This window comes from Physella acuta, unplaced genomic scaffold (assembly GCF_028476545.2).
Source record: "Physella acuta isolate Inbredline_101_S28 unplaced genomic scaffold, ASM2847654v3 ptg000080l, whole genome shotgun sequence".
Taxonomy (NCBI): Eukaryota; Metazoa; Mollusca; class Gastropoda; family Physidae; genus Physella; species Physella acuta.
The window spans coordinates 525,001-552,446 of record NW_026731600.1 but is presented as its reverse complement, the minus strand read 5'-3'; the positions used below and the strand labels follow the sequence as shown (position 1 = coordinate 552,446).

At 38.7% G+C, this 27,446-nt stretch overlaps 2 protein-coding genes across 3 annotated transcripts in view; both read right to left on the bottom strand.

Moving 5' to 3' along the window:
- Positions 1 to 123: 123 nt before the first annotated feature.
- Positions 124 to 24,009, bottom strand: LOC131957029 (circumsporozoite protein-like). Its single transcript, XM_059321733.1, has 4 exons — positions 23,979 to 24,009; positions 5,878 to 6,006; positions 4,491 to 4,604; positions 124 to 320 (listed from the first exon to the last, which is right to left on the bottom strand). The coding sequence occupies exons 1-4, from the start codon at positions 24,007 to 24,009 to the stop codon at positions 124 to 126; spliced, it is 471 nt and encodes a 156-aa protein (XP_059177716.1).
- Positions 23,468 to 27,446, bottom strand: part of LOC131957242 (low-density lipoprotein receptor-related protein 8) — a 6,402-nt gene continuing 2,423 nt past the window's right edge. The window contains exons 3-6 of one of the 2 annotated variants that reach the window (XR_009389066.1): positions 27,005 to 27,118; positions 25,226 to 25,348; positions 23,923 to 24,039; positions 23,468 to 23,712 (exon numbers count right to left, since the gene is read on the bottom strand). Coding sequence is in view for 1 of the 2 variants with exons in the window: in XM_059321981.1 (XP_059177964.1) it covers positions 24,026 to 24,039; positions 25,226 to 25,348; positions 27,005 to 27,118 (251 nt within the window). In the remaining variant the exon portion in view is untranslated. Of the gene's footprint in view, positions 24,040 to 25,225; positions 25,349 to 27,004; positions 27,119 to 27,446 lie in introns of both variants that reach the window. The other variant, XM_059321981.1, reaches the window with a different exon arrangement.

Genomic DNA, 27,446 nt, shown 5'->3' with positions numbered 1-27,446 from the left:
ACCCCACCAGTGACTCCATCAGCTAACCCACCATTGACACCATCAGCTACCCCACCAGTGACACCATCAGCTACCCCACTAGTGACACCATCAGCTACCCCACTAGTGACACCATCAGCCAACTCAACCAGTGACACCATCAGCTACCCCACCAGTGACACCATCAGCTACCCCACTAGTGACACCATCAGCTACCCCACCAGTGACACTATCAGCTACCCCACTAGTGACACCATCAGCTACCCCATCAGTGACACTATCAGCTACCCCACTACTGACACCATCAGCTACACCACCAGTGACACCATCAGCTATCCCACCTGGTGACACCATCAGCTACCCCACTAATGACACCATCAGCTACCCCACTAATGACACCATCAGCTACCCCACACGGTGACACCATCAGCTTACGTGATGTCACCCATAGCACTAAATCCTTTCGAGAGCTACAATCGGTCACACTCATTAGTAATTGCCGCAGCTCTCCAGTAATGATTAGATTTTAAGACTTCTTTTCAGTGTCAGTGGGTGGGGTTTGGGGGTGGGGAAGGGATAATTAGGGGACGGCATTTCACATGGGAGACAAAAACGCCATGTTAACTCATTAGTTTGTTATTGTAGTTTCAAAGGCTGTAGACAGAAAAGACGCTAAAATCGGAGCCAACAAGCCATGGTGACACATAAACTTATTGCGTTAGAGGAAATGCCTTCAGAAATAACAATTTAGAACGAATTAAATGTCAGTGGAGTGAGGAGTCTCGCTCCATCTGCTATTAGTTTTGATATTTGGTGGAATTTTAAAAAATCCTTGATATTTTATCGAGTGAGCTTGATAACCAAGATTCTCATTCCGATTAATTAGATTGTCTTGCAATCATGTTTGCTGCTTTTTAATTGAATGTTTTCACTTTCTAATAAAATTATATCAAACGTTTTTTTTTAAAGACTAAAAGTTAAAAAAAACAACAAAAAAAAAACATTATTGAAACAAAATTTTATTTATCAGACAGCAACATATTTTTCAAAAGAAATTACTCTTTTTATTCTGGTAATAATGAGAAAGGTCTATCATACACTTAGTGTGTAGTCTCTTATGCCTCTTAAAAACCTTCATTATCACCAAAATTATAGTTAACATTATAAAAATTAATCATTAACAATATTATCATCCTCCAACTCTTCATCATCATAATCACCATCATCCTATACCCCTTCATCATCATTTTTCACCACTATCCTCGACCTCTCTATCATCATTATCACCATCATCCCAAAACAGCTGAAAATAAAAAAGAACTAAATTAAAATCAGAGTTGTAAAAGATAATATTTGTTCTGTCTAAAAGTGTGAAAGCGTTTTTGTAAGAACATAGTTAACTAGCTGCATCCCGTGCTCCGCCACGGTAAATCTTTTTTAAATGTACCAACTTGGGAACAGGACAAAACTAAACACATTACAAACGAACGCAAAAAAAAAAACACAAACGAAAAAACAAACACAACACTCATAACATAAACACAATTTAAATGCAATCATAAAGGCATATTGCTCACAGTCTAGGCCGTAGCGCCAAATCGCGCCCTTTCCGGTGATTTGCACCCCCCTCAAACTTTCGATTTGCACCCCTGTCCCCCCCCCCCACCCTAAAACTTTCGATTTCCACCCCTCCCCTCGCAAATTTTTTCCAACCCACTTTGGCGCCCTAAGGTTGGCACCCGGGGACATATGCCCCCCCCCCCCCCTCGCTACGCCTCTCCTATAAAACCCCTAGCTTGTCCGCAAACCGAAAGATAGAATAATAATTAGTAAACAGTATAAATAATAGGCAGTATTTAAAATATCCGTGTTTTACCTACAATATTTCACTTTATCCATTCACGCATTTTTCCCAGTAATTTAAATTTTAAAAATTTACAATAGAGTTTCATAACTTAAACCATTGCGCACCGAATGAACGTGATGACGCGTCTATAATAGTGCTTAATAGTTGATTAAAAATTATAAGTAGTAAACATTACATTCAGTGAATAAAATAAATAAAAAATAGCCTTTTATCAATCAATGCTAATTATAATATTCCAACAATAATGTACTCTTACACGTCTGCATAATTTGCATTCACATTTTGCTAATTATATTATTCCAACAATTATTCCGTCTTGCAGATTTTGCATTCACATTTTTAGCGTAAGTTCAATTTATTTTTAACTAGCCGTCCCGGCCAGGCCCTGCTCTGGCTTCTGTGAAAAACCTTCCTGTTAAAGACCATTACCTGTGTGTTTAGTAATCATCATAAACCCGGCATTGCCCACCCAAACCACAACCAACCAAAACCAAAACAACAAAACGCAAACATAACGCTAACACAATTACAAATACAAACGAAAACAAAAACCTAACAACAAACCCAACCACAACCACAAACACCAATACAAACACAAAGAAAAAACAAACAAAAAAGCAAACGAAAACAAAAACCTAACAACAAACCCAACCACAAACACCAATACCAACAACAAAAAAACAACGAAAAAGCAAACGAAAACAAACCAAATTCAAACGCAAAACCAACCAAAAACACAAATACAAACCCAAACAAAAAAAACACAAACAAAAACGAAAAAAGAAAGAACAAAAACGAACCAAATTAAAACGCAACCACTAACGCAAACCCACCTAAACACAAAGAAAACACTAACGCGAACATAAACGCCCGGGGCGGAATCACCTGTTTTAGCTTAATGAACGACTATAGTACCCCAACTTATTCACAGTCTTTTGCACTCACTTAAACGAACGCGCCTGTTTCAATTTAATAAACAATTTTAATACTCCAAGCTTATCCGTAAAATACCTACAACATTTGCACTTGATCAATCCCCGCTAATTATGTAATTATTTTTTTTCCCAACACCAAAACAAAGTAATTAAAAAGTAAATTATTTTCACGGAATGCAATGGTTTTTTATAAAGGGAAGTAATTGTGTTTTTCCTAATTTATCAAAGGGAAGTAAGTGCTATAGGACTAAATAAAGACATAATTAGAATTTTTGTAAAAGATGATATTTTTTTTAAAACTTGTGTTTAATGAACATGCCGACAATTATTACTGTAATTTGAAAAATGAAAATTATTTCCCAACACTTTCAATGGTAATTTTTTAGCTCATAAATTTAGACAAATGCGCACGATAATTTTTCTAACACTTAAAATCGTACAATTCCAACGACATACAAATGCATTACATACAGAACTGAGCTTTATATATTAGAAATACCTCCCTTGGCAAAATTACTAAACAGTTTAATTAGATTTTTCTAACCTACAGCTATTATGTTATTAAAATGTATCCACTTTCTCTAGGAATATTAACGAAAACGATATTTGACATTGATCCTTTTAATATGTTTTAGCAATGTGCATGTATTTAATATTCTCTTTACGTTATGCAAAATTGTACAAACAGTGGAAATTATAAAATAGCTCTATGTCGTTATATAAACAAACCCTACTCTATTACTTATAATAAGACACTGCGGTGCACTCAAAAGCACTGCATGGTGCATAGTTTACTTTTATGGTTCCAAATTCTATAGCGATGACGGACAGACACAGCCCGCTTATATTATAGATACTTCTAAAAACGTAAATTCAAACTTTCGATATAATTTAAGCAGAAGCACAATCAATGTATGCAAGTACAAATGTAAGTACTTGATCAAGTTGTGGAATTTAAAAAAAAACTCTTTGCTTTTTAAATGATTATATCATTAAATGTTTGTTTGTTTTATATCCGAATAAACTTAAGCATTGTAGACATTTATTCGGTAAAGTTCAGAGCTTTTTTGAAAGATGTAAATGGTTGGCTGGAAACAGCAGCCTACATAGGAGAGACAGCTTCAAATCCAAAATCTGATATCTGCACCCTTATCCTTTGTTATTAGATGGACACAGGAAGAACATCTAGAAAGAAAAGCAGGCTAAATTCGGAGTTAACACATACAATATTGACATGCAAGATAAAATCCCGTTTAACTTCACAATTAAAACTGTCAGACCTAAATTACGTAAACTAGGACAATATTCTAGGCAATATAAATGCGAAAATAACAGATTTCACTGTTAAATCATATAATGACGTTTAGATAGGAAAACTAAATATGTTTGCCTGTTACATTTATTGTAAAAAATTACGACCACATAAAAAATAATAAATATAGTCGTGTTTAGTCAAAACAAAACAAAACAAAAAGCCTTACTATAGATGGGACGGCAGGGTCGAATGGTACAACGTCCAGTTTGGAAACCCAATAGTCATTTGAATTGAATTTGAGTTCAATATCGTTGAATGTCAATGAGTTTAACAAGTTAGAGAGAGTAAAGTTGGCTTGGCATAATGCTGACCACACTATCCCTTCATATGCCGAGGTCACTGAAAATGCTGAAACCTACTTTACTAGCCCCAATCGAAAGGGAACTTTACTTACAACAGTTTTCATCGCTTGCGTCGTTACAATCTGGTTTGCCGTCACATGTATTTGAAGTCGGGATACACTGGCCATTGAAGCATTTGAACTGGTTTTTGTCCGGACAGTCAGGGGCTGTCAAGAAAACAACACAAAAAACTTTATGTTTTACATCGTCAAAAGCAAGCATTAGAAACTCAAAGAAATATAAAAAGACGTAAATGTTTGAAAATGCTGGTGGTTTGTTTGTTTAACATTCGAATAAACTCAAGTATTGTAGACATTTATTCGTGAAAGTTCAGAGCTTTTTTGAAAAATGTAAGTGGTTGGCTGGAAATAGCAGCCTACATAGGAGAGACAGCTCCAAAATCTAGACAGAAAAGCAGACTAAATTCGGAGTTAACACATACCATATTGGCATGTAATATGTAATTTTGTAAGATGAAATCGCGTTTAACTTAACAATTAATAACGAAGAAGTTGAAACTGTCAGACGTATTCTACAGAAACTAGGACAATATTATGCAATATAAATGCGAAAATAACAGATTTCACTGTTAAACCGTGTAGCGTTATATAGGAAAACCAAATATGTTTGTCTGCTACATTGGGTGTAAAGGATTAATAAAATAAAAAATAATAAACATAGTCCTGTTTAGCTATAACAAAACAATAAGGCTTACTATAGTTGGGACGGCATGGTCGAATGTGTATGTGATGACGCTAGTTTAGGTCAAGTAGATAGAGAAACAGACTATAGATAGTTGGGTGGAGACCAATGGACGTACAGGAGCTGACCGGTCACATGGGACAGTCAGCTGACCACTGAGGCGTGGGCCAGTAGTTAGATTAGCGGCATTTGATAGGCAGCTAGCGAGGAGAGCAGAAGTTGTTAGGTTGTAGTAGGGAGCAGGCGTAGTTATGTAGAGAACAGTTAGATAGTGTAAGGATTGGTCATGGGAGTGCGTAGTTAGTAGAGATAGAAGTAGTAGTAGCAGTAGTAAACAGTATACAGTAAATAACAGATTAGTTAGGTTAGGTAGGAAGATGATTATACATTTTAATAGAGAACTTTATATTTGGAACCTGAACGTGTGTTGGATATTTCATCATCTCAATTCATCACCCCCACTCTCACATCTGGGTAGTTGCTGTTTATCCCCCCTCACAACTGGTAGAGCAACGGAAAACCACCTAAAACATCCCCCCCCCCTCACAGTGTAGCATCAGTCTGGTAACAAGAAAGTAGTTTAAATTCGGGCTCAATATCGTAGACTGTCAATGAGTTCAACAAGTTAGAGCGAGTGAAGTTGGCTGGGCATAATGCTGACCATACTATCCCTTCATATGCCGAGGTCACTGAAAAAGCTGAACTTTATTAGCCCCATCGAAAGAGAACTTTACTTACTTAAGCATAAAGAATCGTCTTCATCATCGGGTGAGTCGTAACAATCTACTCGGCCATTACATGCTTTACTATGTGGGATACACTGGCCGTTGGAGCATTTGAACTGGTTTTTGCCCGTACAGTCAGTGGCTGAAAAAAAAGAATAAAATATTTTTGACATCTTCAAAAGCAAGCATTAGAAACTCAAAGAAATATAAAAAGACGTAAATGTTTGATAATGCTGGTGATGTTAAAATAACAAATATAAAATGTAGTAGACTTGATAAAGAGAAATGGGCATCAACACTTTTGTCTTATTTACAGATAATTCTACAACTCTTTTTTTTAAATAGCAAATGCAGATTTATTTCAGTATTCAAGGATATACATTGATACTACACAGAAATATGAAACAAGAAATCATTGCATAATATATTGAAATTAGTGAAGGAAGCATTAGAGTTAAGCCATATTGGACTTCTATATATATACTTTTTCAGAACAAGTTTGCATGTTAACAAAATTAGAAGCAAGAGAAGAACATATCGATGGTCTCGGTCGCAAACCGTCTAACTCCGAAAATGTAAATTTTACAGGAGAGACAAAAAACTGATTATTTCCTTCTCGATCGCCCTAATACACATTTTTTTTAACGATATCTCCGAAGAAACTCTCTACCGACTATACTGTAGCGTTTTAAAATGGGTTTTGTTGATATTTACAAAATTATAGCAGGTTTAAAAAGATAGACGGTTTGCTCGGTCTAAAATTCTCGGTGCAAACCGTCTATCTGTGCGCGCGCAGACTTAGCTGTTTTGAGCCGAGAATTTCGGTCTCAGCCGCGTTCGTTCGTTTTGTCCAATGAACGTGATTTAGTTATATTTATGTTTTTAAGTTATAATTAATACTTCATAATATTTAGATTATAGTTTTGGGCTCATATTTTAATTATTTGAGTTTATTCTACATTATGGGGTCAGTTTAATTTTTAATAGAGATGTTTTAGTATGGCTTTATCGCTTTCGAGTGTATTAATTTGAAGAAAGATAATAGTAAAAACAGAAATCGTATTGCAGTAGCGTAGCGAGGGGGGCGGGGGGGGGGGGGGACATATGTCCCCGGGCGCCAACCTTAGGGGGCGCCAAAATGGGTTGGAAAGATAAATTGAAAGGGTGAGGGTGGTGCAAATCGAAAGTTTGAGGGGGGTGTGCAAATGGAAATCTCGAGGGGGGGGGGGGGGTGCAAATCGAAAGTTTGAGGGGGGGGGGGGGGGGTGCAAATCGAAATCTCGAGGGGGGTGCAAATCGAAAAGTTTGTCCCCGGGCGCCGGGAAGTGTCGCTACGCCTCTGCCGTATTGTCAGATATATTATGAATGGGACATAACACACTAATCACATTAATATTGACTTAATGTTAACTTATTTTACAAAAATGTAACACATAAAAATGTGTTTATTTTTTAAATTTATTCTTTGAATAAACGTCACATAAAGAAACATTAAAATGGCAACATATTTTTAAAATCAGGGAAATCATCATAAAAAGGTGTGTTTATGACTTGCTTTTGAGTGCTCAAATATGACAGCTTTTATCTTTTTTTCTGCTCTAGTACAACTTGACAGGGGCTACAGATGAGATCATAATCTTACGACCCTAGCTTAGCAATTGCCAGCTATCTGCTAATTCACTTTGAAGTAGACAGTAGCATCAGGCTTGTACTGCAGTGCACGAATATTTGTCGCTTTGAATTTTTGATAGGTCTGACTGGTCTTTTGAGAGCGGCTGGTCTCTTGTATGGTAAGGCTGGACTTTTTGAGAGAGGTTGGTGTCTAATGTCTGTTATGTGAGGCTGGTCTATTGTATGTTACGACTGATCTGTTGAGAAAGGCTGGTGTATTGTATGGTAAGAATGGTGTGTTGAGAGAGGCTTGTCTATTGTGGGATAAGACTAATCTTTTGAGAGAGGCTGATCTCTTGTATGGTAAGAATGGTCTGTTGAGAGAGGCTGGTATCTTGGAGGGTAAGATTGGTCAGTTGAGAGAGATTGTTCTTTTGTATATTACGACTGGTCTGCTGAGAGAGACTGGTCTCTTGTGAGTTACTGGTGCCTTAATGTCACGACTGGTCTGTTTTGAAAGGCTGGTCTGTTGAGAGATGCTGATGCCTTTACGATTTGTCAGTTGACAGATGCTGGTGTCTTGTATGGTAAGACTGGTCTGTTGAGAGGGACTGATATGTTGAGAGAGGCTGGTCTTTTGAGAGAGACTGATATGTTGAGAGGCTGGTCTGTTGAGAGAGGCTGATCTGTTGAAAGAGGCTGATATGTCAAGAGAGGCTGGTCTGTTGATAGCGACTGGTCTGTTGAGAGAGCCTGGTCTGTTGTGTGGTAAGTCTGGTCTGTTAAGAGATGCTGGTCTGTTGAGAGAGGCTGATATGTTGAGAGGCTGGTCTGTTGAGAGAGGCTGGTCTGTTAAGTGGTAAGTCTGGTCTGTTGAGAGAGGCTGGTCTGTTGAGAGAGGCTGGTCTGTTGAGAGAGGCTGGTCTGTTGAGAGAGGCTGGTCTGTTGAGAGAGGCTGGTCTGTTGAGAGAGGCTGGTCTGTTGAGAGAGGCTGGTCTGTTGAGAGAGGCTGGTCTGTTGAGAGAGGCTGGTCTGTTGAGAGAGGCTGGTCTGTTGAGAGAGGATGGTCTGTTGAGAGAGGCTGGTCTGTTGAGAGAGGCTGGTATGTTGTGTGGTAAGTCTGGTCGGTTGAGAGATGCTGGTCTGTTGAGAGAGGCTGGTCTGTTGAGAGAGGATGGTCTGTTGAGAGAGGATGATCTGTTGAGAGAGGCTGGTCTGTTGAGAGAGGCTGGTCTGTTATGTGGTAAGTCTGGTCTGTTGAGAGAGGCTGGTCTGTTGAGAGATGATGGTCTGTTGAGAGAGGCTGGTCTGTTGAGAGAGCCTGGTCTGTTGTGTGGTAAGTCTGGTCTGTTAAGAGATGCTGGTCTGTTGAGAGAGGCTGATATGTTGAGAGGCTGGTATGTTGAGAGAGGCTGGTATGTTGAGAGAGGCTGGTGTGTTGAGATAGGCTTGTCTGTTGAAAAATTAATCATAAAAGCATCTACTAAAAACATGTACGCCAAACATTTTGTAACCTAACATATAAACATTTCTTAACACGTATCTAAACCCTCAATCTAAAGCTAGTAGTGAATTAACAATTATTAAATTTATTACACATTCTTGTGGAAATATAATTCGAATTATATTGTTTTGATTGATATTTAGATTCTAGAATGAAGATCTAGTTTCAAAGCATTGTGTTAGCCCTAAAAAATGTAAACAAATCAGTTTGGTTATTGAAAATCTGGAAATAGGCTATATTAAACAAATACTATTTGTTTATTATTCTTTAAAATGATAAAATGTAATAGAATAGTTGAACATAATTAATCAAATATCCTTACCTATAAGTACTGTGACTGCTGTGCTGTAAAATTGTGTGATTACGGCGTGCGACTGCGTTCCCGATCAAAAGTGTACTGACAAATATAGCGATATCCGTTTTGCGCCGAGATTTTTAGCGCTAGAAATAATAGGCGGTTTGTTCAAATGATTATATCTCAATAATCATTCTACAGATTTATCTAATATTTTCAGGCATTATGGGGAATCATATTGGCATTTGATTTATGTAAAAAAAAGAAAATCGAATTTTTTTGAGTTAGACGGTTTGCGACCGAGACCATCGATATGTCTGTCGGACTTTACGCTTAATCATATCATTATCTAAAGATTTTCTCACACATGGGGATCATATAGGGTAATAGTTAACGATACTAGAGGAAGAGACGATAGAGCTAACATGGGAAAAAAAACATATTTACATTAACATGCGAAGAATTGTTAGGCCCTGTCAAAAGAGAAACTAAAGAATGGATTTCACCAGATACTATGAGAGAAAAGGGAAGAAGGCAACATAAAACAACAGCCGCAAACGGGCTTCTAAGTTAAAAGCACTGGTAGAATACACAGAAACAAACAAAAGTGTCAAGAAATGCATCAGGAAAGATTAAGGGAGTTATTTAGATCTGCTGGAAAAGGAAGCGGAAGAAGCACTGTACCATGGTAATATTAGGGACGTGTACAATACAATTAAGAAGATATCAGGGAAGTTCAGTAAGTCAGAGAGGCCAGTGAAGACCAAAGATGGAAAGATAATACCCGATGCGGAAGGACAGAAGAAGAGATGGGCAGAACATTTTGAAGAACTACGGAATAGACCAACACCAGAGTGCACACAAGACATACCACCAGCTGAAAGTGATCTCCCTTTGGACAGTAACACACCTTCAAAAGAAGAGATACATATTTCTATAAAGCAGCTGAAAAATTGGAAGGCTCCAGAAATTGATGTTATACCGCCAGAAGCACTGACAACAGATAAGAAACTAGCACCACACTACTACACACACTCTTCAAGAAAATCTGGGAAGATGAACAAATACCAGAGGAGTGGAAGGAGGGACTATTCATAAAACTTCCAAAGAAAGGCGATCTTAGTGCATGCTCAAACTATAGAGGGATAACACTTTTGTCCATCCCAGGCAAAGTCTTCAACAGAATATTATTAAACTGAATGAAGGAAGCGATAGATCCCCAGCTTCAAGATCAACAGGCGGGCTTCAGGAAGGAAAGGTCATGCTTAGACCAATTTGCTACCATGCGCATCATCATTGAACAGACCCAAGAGTGGAACTCATCTCTCTACATTTATTTAATAGATTACGAGAAGGCCTTTGATAGCCTGGATAGACAGTCAATGTGGAAATTGTTGAGACACTACGGGGTGCCACAGAAAATAGTCAACATTATTATGTCTTCAAATGAAGGTCCGAAATGTAGAGTAGAGCATGGCCAACAGACTTCAGAGGCCTTCCCAGTACGGACCGGAGTAAGATAGGGTTGCCTACTTTCACTATTGCTGCTCCTGCTGGCCATAGACTGGATTATGAAAATGTCAACAGAGAAAACGCGAAACGGTATACAGTGGAGACGGTGGAGCCAGCTGAATGACCGGGACTTTGCTGACGACCTGGCCCTTCTTTCCCACACACAACAGCAAATGCAAGATAAAACCAACAGTGTTGCCAATTTTTCTACATTCCTGGGCCTAAACATCCACAGAGGGAAAAGTAAAGTTCTCAAAGTCAATGCATCAAACAGCAATCCTATAACAGTGGCAAAAGAGGCCCGACAAGAAGTGGATAGATTCACCTACCTTGGAAGTATTGTTGATAAGCAGGACGGGACAGAAGCAGACATAAAAATAAGGACGGGCAAGGAAAGAGCAGTATTCAACCAACTAAAAAATGTTTGAGGTTCTGGAGATTTAACCCTTTGAATAAAAATCAGGATCTTTAACACACTAGTAAAACAGGTTTTACTTTATGGAGCTGAGACATGGAGAATAACTGCTATAAATAAGAAGATAATGAAATCATTTATAAACACATGCCTCAGAAAGATACTGCGAATACGCTGGCCTAAAACCATCAGAAATGATGTTCTATGACAACGGACAAATCAACTGCCAGTTGAAGTAGAGATCCTACAGAGAAAATGGAAATGGATTGGCCACACACCCAGGAAGCCTGTATCCAGCATAACAAGACAGGCCCTCACCTGGAATCCACAAGGCAGGAGGAGAGGCAGACCGAGAAGGACCTGAAGAAGACGTGACCTGGAACAAGACACCAAGAAGATTGGATACACCTGGGGACAGTTGGAGAGACTAGCCCAGGACAGAGATGCCTGGAAAGCTGTTGCCAGCGGCATATGCCCCAGGACGGACGACAGGCAAACCTACCTACCTATGTAATGATAGTGGGCTAACATATTTATTAAAACATGCTTATACTAACGACAATCTTTTTCATCACTTTTGTCAGGACAATCATTTACTGTGTCACATCTTTCAGTATTTCCAATGCACTTTGTTCCACTGGAGCATGCGAACTGCCATTTGTTACAGTTAACAGCTGTAAACAAAAACTTTGGATTTATTTAATATGTCATAAAAATAGTTTCGAACATAAAATTAGTTTAAAACATCTATTGGAGAATTCTAGTCTATAATATTAAAATGTATTAACATGGTGGTCTAAACGCAATAATGAAGGCCCTTTGAAAAAAACGCATTACGTTGCAGGTGTTTTTAAGTGAATTCTAGCTCCATCGATCAATAAAAATCAGAGTTTCCACTCCACTCACACGAATCAGCTGTGGTTTTCAATCTCTAGATTCTTGCCGTCGATCGGTCTCCACGTCATTAATCCATCTTAGTATACCTTTAGGTCTTTCCCTTTCGCCTCTTTGTTTATAAACAAAATTGCATCTTATTTTTAAATTATGTCAAAATGACATTATTATCGTTTTCTTAAATCTCTTGTTTAGTTTTGAGTTCTTAATCCATTTTCTTCAATACTCAGTCCACATCATCATCATTTCCCGTTCGTGCCCAAGACACATGGGGCAGGTGACGTAGAGTCCATATGCTTCAGAGACCTCGGCATATGAAGGGATAGTGTGGTCAGAGACGTTCCACTGATTCGAAGTCGAGACTCTCGGGTCAGCAGTCTAGCTCTCTACCGCCGTCCCACATATAGTCCTTATATTTGTCTAAAAATTATTCTTTCCCAGGCGCTTTACATATTTGATGATGTTTTAAAATATGCCCAGGTATTACTGTTCTTATTGTTCCTATATAAATCTACAATATTAACCAGTATGTAGAGTTAGTCTTTCCTTCTCTCAGTCATCCATAGAGCAGTTTTGTCTTTGTTTTTAAAGTTGCACGAATGTAGTCTATTGTTCTCAATAAAATCATATACTTAGTTGTGGCCCATCAATTACACCTTAACACTAAAATACGATTTTATATATATATATATATATATATATATATATATATATATATATATATATATATATATATATATATATATCCTAATATAAAAGCCCATGTGCGCACTTCTCTCTCTCTGTCCGCAAAATGCTTTCAAATGGCTATCACATTAGTATCTTCAGCGATATATGGAAAACTAATTATGTTGTAAATAATATGGTAGATGTTTTAAATGTATAAACACAAGTTTATTTAAAGAACAAAAATAAAAATAAAGGCATATTCAAATGTAGAATTTTTTATTTATTTATGCAACCGAAAAAGTGTTTATCTTTGTGACAAGAACGCAAAAAACAATGACGTCACAAATGTGACGTAAGGAAAGAACGCAAAACTAATGGCACCATTTTCCGATTTTAGAATATAAAGAAATGAACTATTTCATTCACATTTGATTTAGATCTACGTACGCTATGAAATGTATACAATACGATTTTCTTTGCCTAAACTTATAAATTTACTTTATCTGGATTCAAATCTTGCTTTCTAGATCTAGATCTACGCAAAAACTAGATTTAGGATTTAGACTCTAGAGATAGATCTAGATCTAGATCTTCTCTATCTAAATCTAGAAGCTATTCCAATAATAAATTTCTATACTTAACTATTTCAGGCCTTAATTATTTTATAGAATTCTTTGTTAGTTAAGCTATGGAACTGGCTAATTTGGGATAAAATTTAATTTGAAAGAATAGGGCCTATTCAGTTAAGTTAAGTTTCTTAACTACCTCTTTTATTCTTCACGAATCCTAAGTTGCCTAAATAGCTGAGATGATTGTGTAATTGATACCATGTAGGTGGTAAGGGTTTGAGACACAACAAGTCAATAATAAATATTTTTTCAATTTGTTTTTTTTAATATGTGAATGATAAAGTTGCCTATGGGGACTTGGCCGGTCACGGGGAGTGAAGAAGAGTTCACCTGTTTCTGTCTCTTCAGCGTATGAAGGGATGGTGTGGTCAGACCAATGCTCAGCCGAAATCGGTGTTTTAAAAGACAATAACATTTTGTCTGAGGTGTTAAACAAAAGTGACATCATTTTTTTACCCCCGATACACACGGTTAATCAAGAATTACGGGTAGTCTAGTTACTTATAAGAAAACAACTTACGTTTGTTACCGAAGCTCTTGGCGTCAGCATAAATGCACACAAGAAATACCAGGAAGGTAATGGGTAATAGTTTTACAGACATTCTAGTTTAATTTGCTTTCTTATGTCAATCTACGAAATATTTGACGATAAACACACGGTTTATGCTACTGTTACTATGTTTCCTTTACAAATGATTACTAGACATAATCTCTGGTTATTATATGTGCGGCAGATAGCCATTTTTTTTATTTTTACTTTTATTTTATCGATATGATGAAATTTAGGGCCGAATTAAGCTACTGTGGGGCCCGAGTTGAGAATATTCATGGGGTCACTTACGATGTTTATTATTTTAGTGGTGCATTTTCAAATATTTCGAGTGTTAAAGGGTGGGTCTTAAAAATTTGGTTCCTAAAGAATCAAGTGTGGCTCTATCATAATCAACAAATCGTTTGCAGAAATTATAAAAAAACATCAAAGTATTATTACCTGTCTATTATTTTTTTGTCCATGTTGTCTAAAATGCTGCTAAATCTATTGAAACCAACTTTATTGGGCTATTATATTTTACTTATTTCATGTATTCTGATCAGCATTTTATTTAATCTTATTGATAAAGGTGCATATGCGAATATGTATAACATAGGTTCAGTAATATAGGTGTAACCATACACATCGGCAGGCAAATTGGTATAAACATGGGAATGGACATCGACATAGAATAAGGTGTATTTGCATATTTAAAAATATTTGAAAATATATAGAAAATTAGAGATTAAGCGGTAGACTCACTAAGTAAGTTTAGTATCGCCAAATTTTCGGCGCCCTCAAATTATGGGCCCAACTTGTAAATATTAAATTATATATCAGTTACATTTTTACAATTTCATATCGTATTCACTTAGGGAGTTTCTTTCAGATATTTTTCTCCATGTAGGAAAGGTATCATAGAATTTCCGTGACTGGGGAATGGGGCGCATTTAAACCTTGGGGAGGACACTGGTATTTTCTATTTATTTTCTATATACTTTCTATATTAATATTTCTTTTTCTTTTGTTCAAAGATATTCCTAAAAGAAACATGTAAGGCTTACAGTGAGCCCCGATTTTCGCGATGTATTTTATTTTCTATTTTATTAACTGTTAGGAACTTAATTTTAGCACTTTTTTGTCGCTTTTTTGAAAATAGTTTTTTTTCAAGCTTTTATTTAACTTACTGTCTCTGCCTGTCTATCAACAGGCTGTCTGTCGTCAGTCTGTCCGTCTAGATCGAAACGCAAGGGCAAAATTAAACACTACTTTTTAAATAACTATAAAGAAAATCGTGGGTCTCTTCCTAAATTTTAGTAAAGGTATCCAATAGATACTAAAGTGACCCACATTTTTTTAATAGTTATTTAAATAGTAGTGTATAATTTATTTTATACTTTTTAGTGCATTATTACAGAAAAACTGGTTATTAAAACGTTTTTTTAAAGAAATGTTTGTTGTTGTAAACCTTAATAGAAGTAAATTAGTATAGTTTATGTTAACCAAGCTCATATCAATATTTTAGATGTAAATTGATGTTTAAAAAAAAAATATTTAAAAAAATATATTGGATTTCTTCCAACACTAAAATTAAGAACGAAGAAGAAGAAGAATCAGCAGCGATAAAACGCATTTTAACATTCTAAGCCAATGTGGAATTCAAAAGCATTGTAAAAACACTCACTCAGAATTTAGAGCTAAATGGGAAGTAATGGACGGCCGTTACAGCTAGATTAATTAATGAGGTAGTTGACGGCAGTTAAAGCTAGATTAATTCGTGAGGTGAACACGGTCGTTACAGCTAGATTAATTAGTGAAGTGAACACGGTCGTTACAGCTAGATTAATTAGTGAGGTGAACACGGTCGTTACAGGTAGATTAATTAGTGAGGTGAACACGGTCGTTACAGGTAGATTAATTAGTGAGGTGAACACGGCCGTTACAGCTAGATTAATTAGTGAGGTGAACACGGCCGTTACAGCTAGATTAATTAGTGAGGTGAACACGGCCGTTACAGCTAGATTAATTAGTGAGGTGAACACGGCCGTTACAGCTAGATTAATTAGTGAGGTGAACACGGCCGTTACAGCTAGATTAATTAGTGAGGTAGTGGACGGCCGTTACATCTAGATTAATCAGTAAGGTAGTGGACGGCCGTTACAGCTAGATTAATTAGTGAGGTGAACACGGCCGTTACAGCTAGATTAATTAGTGAGGTAGTGGACGGCCGTTACATCTAGATTAATCAGTAAGGTAGTGGACGGCCGTTACAGCTAGATTAATTAGTGAGGTAGTGGACGGCCGTTACAGCTAGATTAATTCGTGAGGTGAACACGGTCGTTACAGGTAGATTAATTAGTGAGGTGAACACGGCCGTTACAGCTAGATTAATTAGTGAGGTGAACACGGTCGTTACAGGTAGATTAATTAGTGAGGTAGTGGACGGCCGTTACAGCTAGATTAATTAGTGAGGTGAACACGGCCGTTACAGGTAGATTAATTAGTGAGGTGAACACGACCGTTACAGGTGGATTAATTAGTGAGGCGAACACGGCCATTACAGGTAGATTAATTAGTGAGGTGAACACGGCCATTACAGGTAGATTAATTAGTGAGGTGAACACGGCCATTACAGGTAGATTAATTAGTGAGGTGAACACGGCCATTACAGCTAGATTAATTAGTGAGGTGAACACGGCCATTACAGGTAGATTAATTAGTGAGGTGAACACGGCCGTTACAACTAGATTAATTAGTGAGGTGAACACGGCCGTTACAGCTAGATTAATTAGTGAGGTGAACACGGCCGTTACAGGTAGATTAATTAGTGAGGTGAACACGACCGTTACAGGTGGATTAATTAGTGAGGTGAACACGGCCATTACAGGTAGATTAATTAGTGAGGTGAACACGGCCATTACAGGTAGATTAATTAGTGAGGTAGTGGACGGCCGTTACAGGTAGATTAATTAGCGAGGTGAACACGGCCGTTACATCTAGATTAATTAGTGAGGTGAACACGGCCGTTACAGGTAGATTAATTAGTGAGGTGAACACGGCCATTACAGGTAGATTAATTAGTGAGGTGAACACGGCCGTTACAGGTAGATTAATTAGTGAGGTGAACACGGCCGTTACAGCTAGATTAATTAGTGAGGTGAACACGGCCATTATAGGTAGATTAATTAGTGAAGTGAACACGGTCGTTACAGCTAGATTTATTAGTGAGGTGAACACGGCCATTAAAGGTAGATTAATTATTGAGGTGAACACGGCCGTTACAGCTAGATTAATTAGTGAAGTGAACACGGCCGTTACAGCTAGATTGATTAGTGAGGTAGTGGACGGCCGTTACAGCTAGATTAATTAGTGAGGTGAACACGGCCATTACAGGTAGATTAATTAGTGAGGTGAACTGGCCGTTACAGGTAGATTAATTAGTGAGGTGAACACGGCCGTTACAGCTAGATTAATTAGTGAAGTGAACACGGCCGTTACAGCTAGATTGATTAGTGAGGTAGTGGACAGCCGTTACAGCTAGATTAATTAGTGAGGTGAACACGGCCGTTACAGCTAGATTAATTAGTGAGGTAGTGGACGGCAGTTACAGGTAGATTAATTAGCGAGGTGAACACGGTCGTTACAGGTAGATTAATTAGTGAGGTGAACACGGTCGTTACAGGTAGATTAATTAGTGAGGTGAACACGGCCGTTACAGCTAGATTAATTAGTGAGGTGAACACGGCCGTTACAGCTAGATTAATTAGTGAGGTGAACACGGCCGTTACAGCTAGATTAATTAGTGAGGTGAACACGTCCGTTACAGCTAGATTAATTAGTGAGGTAGTGGACGGCCGTTACATCTAGATTAATTAGTGAGGTGAACACGGCCGTTACAGGTAGATTAATTAGTGAGGTGAACACGGCCATTACAGGTAGATTAATTAGTGAGGTGAACACGGCCGTTACAGGTAGATTAATTAGTGAGGTGAACACGGCCGTTACAGCTAGATTAATTAGTGAGGTAGTGGACGGCCGTTACATCTAGATTAATCAGTAAGGTAGTGGACGGCCGTTACAGCTAGATTAATTAGTGAGGTGAACACGGCCGTTACAGCTAGATTAATTAGTGAGGTAGTGGACGGCCGTTACATCTAGATTAATCAGTAAGGTAGTGGACGGCCGTTACAGCTAGATTAATTAGTGAGGTAGTGGACGGCCGTTACAGCTAGATTAATTCGTGAGGTGAACACGGTCGTTACAGGTAGATTAATTAGTGAGGTGAACACGGCCGTTACAGCTAGATTAATTAGTGAGGTGAAAACGGTCGTTACAGTTAGATTAATTAGTGAGGTAGTGGACGGCCGTTACAGCTAGATTAATTAGTGAGGTGAACACGGCCGTTACATGTAGATTAATTAGTGAGGTGAACACGACCGTTACAGGTGGATTAATTAGTGAGGTGAACACGGCCATTACAGGTAGATTAATTAGTGAGGTGAACAAGGCCATTACAGGTAGATTAATTAGTGAGGTGAACACGGCCATTACAGGTAGATTAATTAGTGAGGTGAACACGGCCATTACAGCTAGATTAATTAGTGAGGTGAACACGGCCATTAAAGGTAGATTAATTAGTGAGGTGAACACGGCCGTTACAACTAGATTAATTAGTGAGGTGAACACGGCCGTTACAGCTAGATTAATTAGTGAGGTGAACACGGCCGTTACAGGTAGATTAATTAGTGAGGTGAACACGACCGTTACAGGTGTATTAATTAGTGAGGTGAACACGGCCATTACAGTTAGATTAATTAGTGAGGTGAACACGGCCATTACAGGTAGATTAATTAGTGAGGTAGTTGACGGCCGTTACAGGTAGATTAATTAGCGAGGTGAACACGGCCGTTACATCTAGATTAATTAGTGAGGTGAACACGGCCGTTACAGGTAGATTAATTAGTGAGGTGAACACGGCCGTTACAGGTAGATTAATTAGTGAGGTGAACACGGCCGTTACAGCTAGATTAATTAGTTAGGTGAACACGGCCATTACAGGTAGATTAATTAGTGAAGTGAACACGGTCGTTACAGCTAGATTTATTAGTGAGGTGAACACGGCCATTACAGGTAGATTAATTAGTGAGGTGAACACGGCCGTTACAGGTGGATTAATTAGTGAGGTGAACACGGCCGTTACAGGTAGATTAATTAGTGAAGTGAACACGGCCGTTACAGCTAGATTGATTAGTGAGGTAGTGGACGGCCGTTACAGCTAGATTAATTAGTGAGGTGAACACGGCCATTACAGGTAGATTAATTAGTGAGGTGAACTGGCCGTTACAGGTAGATTAATTAGTGAGGTCAACACGGCCGTTACAGCTAGATTAATTTGTGAATTGAACACGGCCGTTACAGCTAGATTGATTAGTGAGGTAGTGGACGGCCGTTACAGCTAGATTAATTAGTGAGGTGAACACGGCCGTTACAGCTAGATTAATTAGTGAGGTAGTGGACGGCCGTTACAGGTAGATTAATTAGTGAGGTGAACACGGCCGTTACATCTAGATTAATTAGTGAGGTGAACACGGCCGTTACAGGTAGATTAATTAGTGAGGTGAACACGGCCATTACAGGTAGATTAATTAGTGAGGTGAACACGGCCGTTACAGGTAGATTAATTAGTGAGGTAAACACGGCCGTTACAGGTAGATTAATTAGTGAGGTGAACACGGCCGTTACAGCTAGATTAATTAGTGAGGTGAACACGGCCGTTACAGCTAGATTAATTATTGAGGTCAACACGGCAGATACAGCTAGATTAATTAGTGAGGTGAACACGGCCATTTCAGGTAGATTAATTAGTGAAGTGAACACGGCCGTTACAGCTAGATTAATTAGTGAGGTAGTGGACGGCCTTTACAGCTAGATTAATTAGTGAAGTGAACACGGCCGTTACAGGTAGATTAATTAGTGAGGTGAACACGGCCGTTACAGCTAGATTAATTAGTGAGGTGAACACGGCCGTTACAGCTAGATTAATTAGTGAGGTGAACACGGCCGTTACAGCTAGATTAATTAGTGAGGTGAACACGGCCGTTACAGGTAGATTAATTAGTGAAGTGAACACGGCCGTTACAGCTAGATTAATTAGTTAGGTGAACACGGCCGTTACAGCTAGATTAATTAGTGAGGTGAACACGACCGTTACAGGTAGATTAATTAGTGAGGTAGTGGACGGCCGTTACAGGTAGATTAATTAGTGAGGTGAACACGGCCGTTACAGCTAGATTAATTAGTGAGGTGAACACGGCCGTTACAGCTAGATTAATTAGTGAGGTGAACACGGCCGTTACAGCTAGATTAATTAGTGAGGTAGTGGACGGTCGTTACAGCTAGATTAATTAGTGAGGTGAACACGGCCGTTACAGCTAGATTAATTAGTGAGGTGAACACGGCCGTTACAGCTAGATTAATTAGTGAGGTGAACACGGCCGTTACAGCTAGATTAATTAGTGAGGTGAACACGGCCGTTACAGCTAGATTAATTAGTGAGGTAGTGGACGGTCGTTACAGCTAGATTAATTAGTGAGGTGAACACGGCCGTTACAGGTGGATTAATTAGTGAGGTGAACACGGCCGTTACAGGTAGATTAATTATTGAGGTGAACACGGCCGTTACAGCTAGATTAATTAGTGAGGTGAACACGGCCGTTACATCTAGATTAATTAGTGAGGTGAACACGGCCGTTACAGCTAGATTAATTAGTGAGGTGAACACGGCCGTTACAGCTAGATTAATTAGTGAGGTGAACACGGCCGTTACAGCTAGATTAATTAGTGAGGTAGTGGACGGCCGTTACAGCTAGATTAATTAGTGAGGTAGTGGACGACATTTACAGCTAGAGGTAGTGGAAAATTGTTTTTGTCTTTCCATGACCATTTAACTAGTATAAACAAAATATATTATACAAATTTAATTTATAACAGTGTGTAAAAAAATTGTGGGGCCCAAAAATAATTAGGTCTCCAGTCTGCTGTTTTATTAGCCCTCTCCCCCTTTTTAATCCCTCACTGGCTGAGGATGTGTGTTCGGTTGTATTTGTGTTTGATTGCAAGTGTGTTTGTGTTTGATTGCAAGTGTGTTTGTGTTTGATTGTATTTGTGTTTAATTGCAAGTGTATTTGTGTTTGATTGCTGGTGTGTCTGTGTTTGATTGCAATTGTGTTTGTGTTTGATTGCAAATGTGTTTGTGTTTGATTGCAAGTGTGCTTTTTTTTTTATTGAAAGTGTGCCTGAGCGCGTAGGTGCGTGAGTGCGGTATGTGTGTGTGTTCGAATTTGCTGTTGAATCAGTCGAATGAGGTATGAATATTCTATTCGCCAAACAAACTATTTGTGTCTGTACTTAATCAAACGTAATTAAACTCATTTAGTTGTATGTAAAGCTCAATAAGACTCTAAATCCTATTGCTTTAATTACACGAATAGCTTAACATAACGTTCTTTCTAACAATAAACTGGTTTATATTTAATGCTCCCTTGCTCATTACCAATGTGGCTATAAGCCATATAAGCCAACCGGTGTTATGAAACATATTGAAACTCATAAATCACTTGTTTAATACTTCTCTAATTTCTTAGATGGTTTGGTTTTTATTTACTTGATAACCTGGGAATAGCAGTTATTTATTACAACACTTGATAAAATAGTTATAACGGCCATCCATTTCGCCACTTGTTAGAATAGCAATAACAGCTGTTCACTAATCCTACAGTGAACATAATTGTAAAGGCCGTCCATTACGGCACTTTGTAGACTAGAAATATCGGCCGTCTGTTAAAACTAGCAATGACGGCCGTCTATTACGTCACTAGTGAACCTGGCTATAATGGCCGTCCACTACGTCACATAAAAACCTACCTAAAATGGCCGTCCACTTCGTCAATTGCAAATTACAGTTAATAAATCTTCTGTGTAACAAGTAGGCCTAATGTAGGATATAATATTGATTAGAACATTCTACAATTAATCCACACATGTAAGTAAAATTTCGAATTTGAGCAAGTATTACAAAGGTGTAGCCGCAGGGGTCGGCAACCTGCGGCTCGCGAGCCGTATGCGGCTCTTTTGATGTCAAGATGCGGCTCTTCAGATCCATGCACAAATATTAATAACGAGCCAACCCGCAGCGCATCATACGCCGCTATTTAGTTGTTTTATTTTCTACTTTTCAGCAATTCATAATTTGTGAATTCGACAGTACCAATGCTGCCACTGAAAATATTTGCTTTAAAACACTACCCCCCCCCCTTTCCCCCAACCCCGACCCTACACCCCCCCCCCCCCCCGTGAAAGCAGCCTCCTCTTAGTTACCGCCTGTAAGTTTAAAATCGAACTAAATTATCTGCCCCTAATAGAAACCCGGCTCTACGGCTCTACGATTTGTAAACATTTAGCTTTGTAAACACAGCGTGACCACAGTTCACCAGACAATGTGGGGGTGGGGGTGGTAGCAGGGGCGTAGCGAGGGGGGGGGGGGCGGGGGGTGCGGACCGCACCGGGTGACACCATTTAGGGGGGTGAAACCAAGGCAAAAAATAGCAAAATATATAGAGGGGGGGGTGCAAATCGAAAGTTTGAGGGGGGGGGGGGGGTGCAAATCGAAAATTTGAAAGCTTTTCCCTGGGAAGGGTCTCTATGCCTCTGGGGGGTGACACCATTAAGTGCCGCACCGGGTGACACCCGACCTCGCTACGCCACTGGGTGGTAGTTATAGTGATAGAGAGAAAGAGAGGGGACTGCAAGGAGGCGCTTGCAGCTTGTTTTCTAACGGCTCCCAGAAGTGAATTATATATATAGATTATTTTATTTTCGAAATTCTTAAAAATATTGTTCTGCAACATTCAGTGATGAATGATATAGTAATAAATATAAACAATAAACACTCGCTATTCAATTCGAATATTTATTACTTCCTATTTCAATGTTCTTTCTATTAAATTGTCCATTCTGAATCGAAACATTCAACTTCATGGTGGATATTACGAAGAAACTGAAAGAGCTAAACGTAAAACTGCAAGGAAAGGTAAACCCAGCCTATGCCTTGCCTATGTTGAAGACACAGAGAGCGATAAATTACTTGTTTTCGATAAATTTGAAAAAGAAATATCACGATGATAACAATGCTACTTTTAACATGAGTTACTACAGCATTACATACAATAAACAAAAAATGAAGGTTGGATTCCTGAGTGATTCGAGCAATTCAAAACAAATGCAAGTATACTTTGATGTTTATAGTAGATCCTCTCAACACAAAAACAAACGAATTAAACATTGAGCCATTTGGAATTGATGCTGGTTTGCTTCAAATGAAATGGCTGGATTTGAAAACCAAACATCTGTGGAGTGGTGAAACTACTTTGGTGACATCAACATTTTTGGAATTGGGTAAAGTGACACCTTTAGCTACCTCAACTGGTGACACCCATCATTGCCAAAAAAAAAAAAAACAACAACACCAAAATCAAATAGCTACTTTATTGATGTTTGTTCTCGGATGATGAAAAGCAATGGAAGCAAATCTAGAAAGAAAAGCAGGATGTGGTCGTAGTCAACGAGCCTTGATGTCAAGAAATAACTTAATGTGTTAGAGGAAATCCCGTCCTAAGAAGGAAATAACAGTCAGTGGAGTGACTAATATAGTTCCAGCCGCTGTTAGATTTGCTATTGGTGAAATTCAAACATATGGCAATGCTCTTTTCTTTTCCTGTGAGTTCGATAACTAAGATTATAAGTCGGATTTATTAGATTGTCTGGGAATGATTATTGCTTTTATTGGATCTCTTCAATTTATAATAAAAAAAACATCTAACATTTAAATATAAAATTACGACTTAAAATAAAACAAGTCATAAAACAAAAGCACAAAATATTTTGGAAAAACACACGTTAATTATCGGACAGTAAGATATACATTGGAACAAAAACACACATTATTCTGGTTTTGACTAAAGATGCAGCATATACATAGTATGCTGTCTCTCATACGTCTTATGATCTTCATCATTGCCAACGTCATCTTCGTCATCACCATCCTAATAATAAAACCCTGAATAAAAAGAAAGTTAACCAAGTAAGTAAAAAATAATGTGAGGTTTATTTAAAGAGAATACAAAGGCTTTGTGTAATCACGGTTGTACAAACACAATTATCACTATTTGTAAATACTTAAATTGGATCCTTCTTCTTCTTCGTTCTCAACTTTTAGTGTTGGAAGGGATCGAGCCTTTTCTGTCAGATACTTTTTTTTCTAATTATCAACCATGAGCTTTTTGCTGACTCGACCACGCCTCCATCACAATTAAGTATACGTGTCAACTTGTTATGCGCCATTGAGGCCATTGACTCCGATTTCAGCCTGCTTTTCTTTTTGGATTTGCTTCCATAGCCTTTGTCCAACAAAGAAAAAACAAAAAGGCAGCAGTTGTTTCATTTTGGAGTTATCTCTCCTAGAAGAGTGGCTGTCCCCAGCTAACGAGCCTCATCTGCCCGAGGGTTCGAACTCGAGACTTTTCGCTTTAGCAACTATGAGCTTTACCGACTCGACCACGCTGACCCCTACTGCAACACTGCCTCAGTAGGTAAATGGTGTGATGTCATACACTGAGGTGTAGTGTATTTTAGGGCTGAGCCTGAGAGATAACATAAAACGATCAATGACGCTTTTGCTGATAGATCCTGACTGTACTGCATATACGGCAAATCCGTATACGGCAAATCCATATACAGCTAATTCATTAACGTCAAATCCATGAACAGTATATAGCCCTTCATTAGGTCTACATAACCAAGTTAAGCAACTGAACGGTCCTAGTCATCCCGTAGCCTGGGGTTTGAATGTCACGGACACAGGTACAGCTACCCAGAGGTCACATGACATGGGAACGCTTGGAACATTGCTCAGAGGAGAGCATAAAACATCAACAGTTGCGGTCCCACAGGGGCAAATAAATTACAAATTATCCCATTTGACTGGTAACCCATCGTATGTGTTACATCACTGTACAACCAACTTATGCAGTAACGAATATACTGAATCTAATTGTGCAAGGACTAGCCCTAAAGCCTTACTACTTCGAAAAAAGTTCCACGAATCTAAACACCATATTTCATGGCAGAAATGTTTTTTTTTACAGTTTAATTAACCCCAGCATTATATAAATGTATATGTTTGAAGTTCGGAGATTCTGTGAAGTTTGGAGATTTGCGATTGAAAACAATAACGTAAGGCTTACTGCACATATCATAATCTTCATCGCTTTGGTCTTCACAATCATCGTCAGAATCACAGAGTCTACGTCTTGAGATACAGTTGCCATTGGCGCACTTGAACTGTCTCGGTTGCTTACAGTCACGTGCTGTAAAAAAAATATTTTTCAATAAAAGTAAACTTGAACAATAGAGCTTTTAATTTTTTCTACCACTTTTGGCGTCTCCTAAGGGCGGACGCCCAACCCCGTCCCCCCCCCCCCTCTGCAGGAGACCCCTCCCCCCCTTAACAGATCAACTCGATGTAGTGCTACTTATCAAAGGTTCGAAAAAAGATATACTGTATTCTTCTTGCGTCAATTTGCAAGTTGTAAATAGGGGTCGGATCAAATAAGCTCGCGGCCGGTAAACTGATTAGTCCTGAGTGTTGGGTTCTTCAATGTTTAGGGGTATATATATAGATACATAGCAACAGACAAATACAACGTTTACAACAGTAGATAACACTAACACTCTATAATAATAATAATAATAAGATATTTAATATATATGCAGTAATACAATAATAAAAGATCAAAGGGGTATACAACATAAATAACAATACTCAACACCACGTTCCACGTCCACAGCCACACTACAACTAACTGCTTCACACACTAGCACACGCTCTGACACCCGTCACCTGACACACCTCACGTGAACACTTCTAGCTCCATGTAAACACACTCAACCAAGGGCTACAACTATACACAAAAGGGAGGGTACCTGTCGTTTCAGCACACAACACACACACACACACACAAGCAGGGGACATGTAAGGGACTTAACACTGAGTTCGAACTCTCAAAAAGTTGCTGTTTGTTTTTGGATGGACAAATACAGTGGAAGAAAATCCAAAAAAAAAACTAGCCACGTAATACGGAATAGTGTTGAAGGAAATATCGTCCAGCATTACACGAAAAAGAACAAACGAATTGCTCTGAATGAGCTCGCACCTTATTAATCCCTTAATAAAACAGCTGTCGCGTGTATCACATAGATTGTTGAACGCGACCATCTAACATCCCTAAAGTAATCAATGATACAGTACAAGTACAGCTAATCTTGCTTTAATTCTTCTTCTCGTGTGATATGTCTACGTCTTTGTCTACATCTACGCCTATTTGTCTGTATGTCTTCCTGTCTACGTGGTAGGCTACACGGCTACACGTCGATACGAGTCCACACGCCCATACTCCTATATGTCTATATGGCCTGATCAGGGTCCATGTCCATGTCTAGTTTATTTATGTCTATGATAATGTTTAGTTAAAACAAAACAAAAAGGCTTACTATAGATGGGACGACAGGGTCGAATGGTATAGCGTCCTTTAGTAACCCGAAAGTAGTTTAAAGTCAGTCTCAATATCGTTGAATGTCTCTGAGTTCAACAAGTTAGAGCGAGTGAAGTTGGCTGGGCATAGTGCTGACCAGTGGCGTAGCGAGGTCGGGTGTCACCCGGTGCGGCACTTAAAGGTGTCACCCCTCAGAGGCGTAGCGACCCTTCCCGGGGACAAATTTTCGATTTGCACCCCCCCCCTCAAACTTTCGATTTGCACCCCCCCCCCTCAAGTTTTTCTCTATATATTTTGCTATTTTTTGCCTTGGTGTCACCCCCCTAAATGGTGTCACCCGGTGCGGTCCGCACCCCCCGCCCCCCGTCGCTACGCCCCTGGTGCTGACCATACTATACCTTCATATGCCGAGGTCACTGAAAAAGCTGAACCCTACTTCACTTGCACCAATCAAAAGGGAACTTTGCTTACCACAGTCTTCATCGCTTGTGTCGTAACAATGTGGTCGGCCATCACATACATAGAAAGATGGGATACACTGGCCGTTGGTGCATCTGAAAGCGTTCTCGTGCCCACAGTCAGGGGCTATCAAGAAAAAAAAACACAATAACTTTATGTTTTACATAGTCAAAAGCAAGCATTAGAAACTCAAAGAAATATAAAAAGACGTAAATGTTTGATAATGCTGGTGATGTTAAAATAAACAAATATAAAATGGAGTAGACTTGATGAAGAGAATTGGGCCTCTACACTTTTGTCTTTTTTACAGATAATTCTACAACCCTTTTTAATAAATAGCAAATACACATTTTTTTCCTGCCATCCGGTGTTAGAGCCTTGTCGTGGTTGCAGCCCTTTGCTCCCCAGGGGCCACAAAGGAACGCTGATGATGATGGTGATGATGATGCACATT

Coding starts and splice junctions, on each gene's coding strand:
- LOC131957029 (XM_059321733.1), bottom strand. CDS start 24,009: ATGACGTTGGCAATGATGAAGATCATAAGAC. Junction 6,007..23,978: donor AATGATGAAGATCATAAGAC/GTATGAGAGACA, acceptor CTTTTTTTTCAG/CCACTGACTGTACGGGCAAA. Junction 321..4,490: donor CGCAAGCGATGAAAACTGTT/GTAAGTAAAGTT, acceptor TGGTGTCACCAG/GTGGGATAGCTGATGGTGTC.